At 47.9% G+C, this 4220-nt stretch overlaps 1 protein-coding gene across 1 annotated transcript; it reads left to right on the top strand.

Annotated features, from left to right (window-relative positions):
* The first annotated feature begins 893 nt into the window (after positions 1-893).
* LOC132834502 (cardiotrophin-like cytokine factor 1) lies at positions 894-3170 on the top strand. The gene is made up of 2 exons (XM_060853426.1): positions 894-921; positions 2685-3170. The coding sequence occupies exon 2, from the start codon at positions 2685-2687 to the stop codon at positions 3168-3170; it is 486 nt and encodes a 161-aa protein (XP_060709409.1). The 5' UTR covers positions 894-921.
* The last annotated feature ends 1050 nt before the right edge of the window (positions 3171-4220 follow it).

Raw genomic sequence — 4220 nt, 5'->3', positions numbered from 1 at the left:
GACAAAACCTTCACAGTATTCAGAATTTGGGTTTCAGGGTTCAGTGTTCGAGGTATAGAGTTTTAACTGCGTGGTTTAGGGTTCAGAGTTGGGTTTTCAGGGTTGACGTTTGGTGCTTGGGGTTCAGTGTTTGGTGTTTGGGTTGTGTTTGGTATTTGGGGTTCAGTGTTTGTTGTTTGGTGAGCAGAGTTCAAAATTCGAGGTTCAGTATTAGAGATTGAGGGTTCAAGGTTTAGTGCCTAGGATTCAGGTTATGGAGTTTGGGGTTTATGTTGTGGGGTTTAGGGCTCAGAGTTGTGTGTTTGATTGGGGGGGGGGGGGTCAGGGTTTGGTGTTTTAGTTGTGTTCAAGGTTCAGGGTTCAGGATTTAATGTCAGAAGTTCAGGTTGTGGGGTTGTGTCCCCTCTCTGGAGCAGATCACTGAAAATCAATCCCTACAGTCCCAAAGTCATCACAAAAGGTTACATTTTTAAGAGAGATTTACAAAAGCCCCAAACTTCCTGTATTTTCAGACTCAGGTTGACAGGAAGCATTGAACCTCAACAAGAATTTATTATAGGTCATTAGATTTTATCTGCAGTTAAAGAATTACATTAAGTACAAATTAAAACTCTAAATATTTTATAAATTAATCTTTCCGCACTGACAGACATAAATGGAGATGAGGGGAGAATATATGGGCAGCAGGGAAATTAGGGAAACAGTCTTTGTTCACAAGACCTGTTGGCTCGGTTAATGCTTATCTGAAGGTTTTTGCATGAGGATTTGTTTTCTGGTTGCAAAAGGCAGTCTGTAGCTGATTCACTTATGTAAGTTCTCTAACTTATCCAATTCAGAGTTACAACTTGCAGCATCTGGAGAAGGAATAATAAGCTGGCTTTTAAAATCAGGATTAAAGTGGCTTACTGCAGGGAACTGAGAGTGAGTGTGTTTTGGCTGCTGCAGACCTGGTGGTTTCTCCTCAATCTGACCTCGCTTGTCTCTGTCTTGTTCACAGCCCAAACTGTTCAGCTACCTGACAACCAATCACATGGTTGTTGGCGGGCAGAGGACCTTTCTCATTGAAACCTAGCCACCAATCCACACTAATCAACTTATGTCCAATGTTCAGTACTCAGCTTCTGGGGATCTATCTTCAGGATTTGAGATTGAGTTTTTGGAAGTCATTGTATTTCAGATTATTTGGTTTCAGTGCTCTGGATTCAGTGTTCAATGTTCAGTGTTTGGAGGTCAGTGGTCAGGATTTCAGTTCAGTTTTTGGAGGTTTGTGTCTCAGAGTTTAGTATTTGGCTTTGTGGTTTATTGTTCAATGTTCAGGGTTCAGAGTTCATTGTTCAGTGTTCAGGATTCAATGTTCAGCGTTCAGTCTTCCGTGTTTATGTCTTCAGGTTTACAGTTCCGAGCTCGGCGTTCAACGCTTTGGAATTTGCTGTTCAAGATTTGGTGTTCAGGTTTTGGTGTTTGTGGCTTGAGGTTTAGGATTGGGGTTCAGGCTTTGGGATTGGGTGTCTGCGTTCAGGTTTTAGGGCTCAGAATTCAGAGTTTGGGATTTAGGTTTCAGTGTTTGTATTCAAAGTTTGTGAGAAGATTTGTAGCTCGGGTGCTCGTTGTGGTTCTGTTCGCCGAGCTGGGAGTTTTTGTTGCAAACGTTTCATCCCCTGTCTAGGTGACATCCTCAGTCCTTGGGAGCCTCCTGTGAAGCGCTTCTGTAATCTTTCCTCCGGCATTTATAGTGGTTTGTCTCTGCCGCTTCCGGTTGTCAGTTCCAGCTGTCCGCTGCAGTGGCCGGTATATTGGGTCCAGGTCAATGTGCTTATTGATTGAATCTGTGGATGAGTGCCATGCCTCTAGGAATTCCCTGGCAGTTCTCTGTTTGGCTTGTCCTATAACAGTAGTGTTGTCCCAGTCGAATTCATGTTGTTTGTTGTCTGTGTGTGTGGCTACTAAGGATAGCTGGTCGTGTCGTTTCGTGACTAAAAAAAAAATCCCATGCAAGGACTGCACAAAACACTACACAGGACAAACAGGAAGACAGCTAACAACCCGCATCCACGAACACCAACTAACCACGAAACGACACGACCAGCTATCCTTAGTAGCCACACACACAGATGACAAGCAACATGAATTCGACTGGGACAACACTATTATAGGACAAGCCAAACAGAGAACAGCCAGGGAATTCCTAGAGGCATGGCACTCATGCACAGATTCTATCAACAAACACATCGACCTGGACCCTATATACCGGCCACTGCAGCGGACAGCAACTGACAACCGGAAGCGGCAGAGACAAACCACTATAAATGCCGGAGGAAAGATCACAGAAGTGCTTCACAGGAGGCTCCCAAGCACTGAGGATGTCACCTAGACAGGGGACGAAACGTTTGCAATAAAAACTCCCAGCTCGGCAAACAGAACCACAGCAGTGTTTGTATCTTAATGTTCAGGCTTTGGGGTTCAGTGTTTGGAGTTTTCCGGTTTATGGTTCAGTATTTGGGATCTGGGGTTTGTAGCTTCGGGCTCAGGTTTTGGGGTTGAGGGATCAAGTGCGGGGTTCAGTGTTTGGTACTCAGCTCGAAGTTTTCGGGTTCGGGCTTCAATTCTGGGCTTTGTTGTCTTCGGGCTCCCCACAGCGTCCTCTCACTATGTTCTCTCTCCTCACTCCTTTCCCTCCTCTATAGATGGACTACCTGGGCCCACCTTTCGACAACCCGGACTTTGACCCCCCACGGCTGAATCGCACGGAGGCCATTCCCAGTGCCACGCTGGAAGTGAGTGCTTGGAGGAACCTGGGTGACCAGCATCGGCTAATGGAGAATCTTCGGGCCTACACCCTACTGCTGCGGTGTCTGGGAGACGTAGATCGGGAGCTGACCAACGCCGCCCTGAGGCTCACCTTCCAGCACTTCTGCGCCAGCGTTCGAGGACTTACCATCAGCATCTCAGGCCTGGTGACCTCACTGGGCTATCCCGAGCCTACCCTCCTTCCCCCTGCGCACTTGGACAGGGGCTTGTCGCCGGCTCCCAGTGACTTCCTGAAGAAACTTGACCACTTCTGGCTGATGCGGGAGTTGCAGGGGTGGCTCCTGCGCTCGGCCAAAGATTTCAACCGCTTAAAGAAGCGTCTCGGTGGCTTTGTTACCCATTTGGACTATCGGAGGCCCTGATGAGGGGGGGGGGGGGGGGAGGGGGGAGAGACGCCCCTCCCTTTTCTCCACTCCAACCCCCCCCAAACCCCCTGCCTTGACCATCCCGTTAGTGCCTTATGCTAAAACACATTCCCCACCTCTACCTGCGTCCCTCCTCCTGCCAAACATTCCCTACTGCTGGATGTGATTGCCCAAGCGGACAGTATTCATACAACAATCCCACAGTGCACCATTTCCTACAATCAGTCCTACGTGTCCAGGGATGCCTTCTCTGCCGACAACAGGAATGTGTTGTGCGTTTGATTCCATTGTGCCTGAAACCCATGGATTTCCTCTTACGTTTGCCACAGCAAGGCTCAAGCCAATCCAGACCAGACTAACTAGCTAGCACTCTTCCCTGGCGTGCATATGGTTTGCTTATTTCACCTTAACCATTCTCAAGTTTATCCTCACGAGTGCAGGATAAATGCTTCCAAACACTGTGTCGCTTTCCACCACCCTAACCCTAACCCTAACCCCTAACATCTCATCGAAGTGCCACAAACATCACATAATGCCTTATACCCACTTGCACCCCTATATTGTTCGGATTACACTCCAATCTTTCCTCAATGAAGAGAGACAAGAGAGAGAAAGCAAGCAAGGAGCACATTTTTCTTGGCTGATTTCCAGGATGGACACAGTTCTGAGGGGAGAGGTGGGACCATGGAGGGGGAAAGAGCAGGGGTCGAAATTGTGCAGTCGCGAGGGCAGTAGGGGGTTGTGGCTAGGGATGTTGATGGGTGGGGGTTGACACAGCCCATAAAGTTCTTCCGGCTGTTTTCGTTTTGAGAGAAATTTCTACGTGATTTGGCAGAGTCTCATGTGAGAGCGGGATAAAACTAGGCCCTGAGCCTATTGCCATTTCATCAGGGTCATAGGTCAAAGAGCAGGCAAGGAAGGGCATGGGCTGCAGATCTTGCCTCCTCTGAACACATTGTGATGAAAACATTGCGTCTCAGAGAGAGGGAGTTACAGAATATGGCGGAGGAGGAAAAACCACTTAGAAATGACAAAGAAAACTGCCAC

Source organism: Hemiscyllium ocellatum, chromosome 40 (assembly GCF_020745735.1).
Source record: "Hemiscyllium ocellatum isolate sHemOce1 chromosome 40, sHemOce1.pat.X.cur, whole genome shotgun sequence".
Classification (NCBI taxonomy): Eukaryota; Metazoa; Chordata; class Chondrichthyes; order Orectolobiformes; family Hemiscylliidae; genus Hemiscyllium; species Hemiscyllium ocellatum.
Note: the sequence above shows the minus strand (reverse complement) of the source record. Positions and strands in the feature narration are given on the sequence as shown.

Excerpts from the sequence above, each read along its gene's own strand:
- LOC132834502 (XM_060853426.1), top strand. The coding sequence starts at position 2,685 with ATGGACTACCTGGGCCCACCTTTCGACAACCCGGACTTTGACCCCCCA.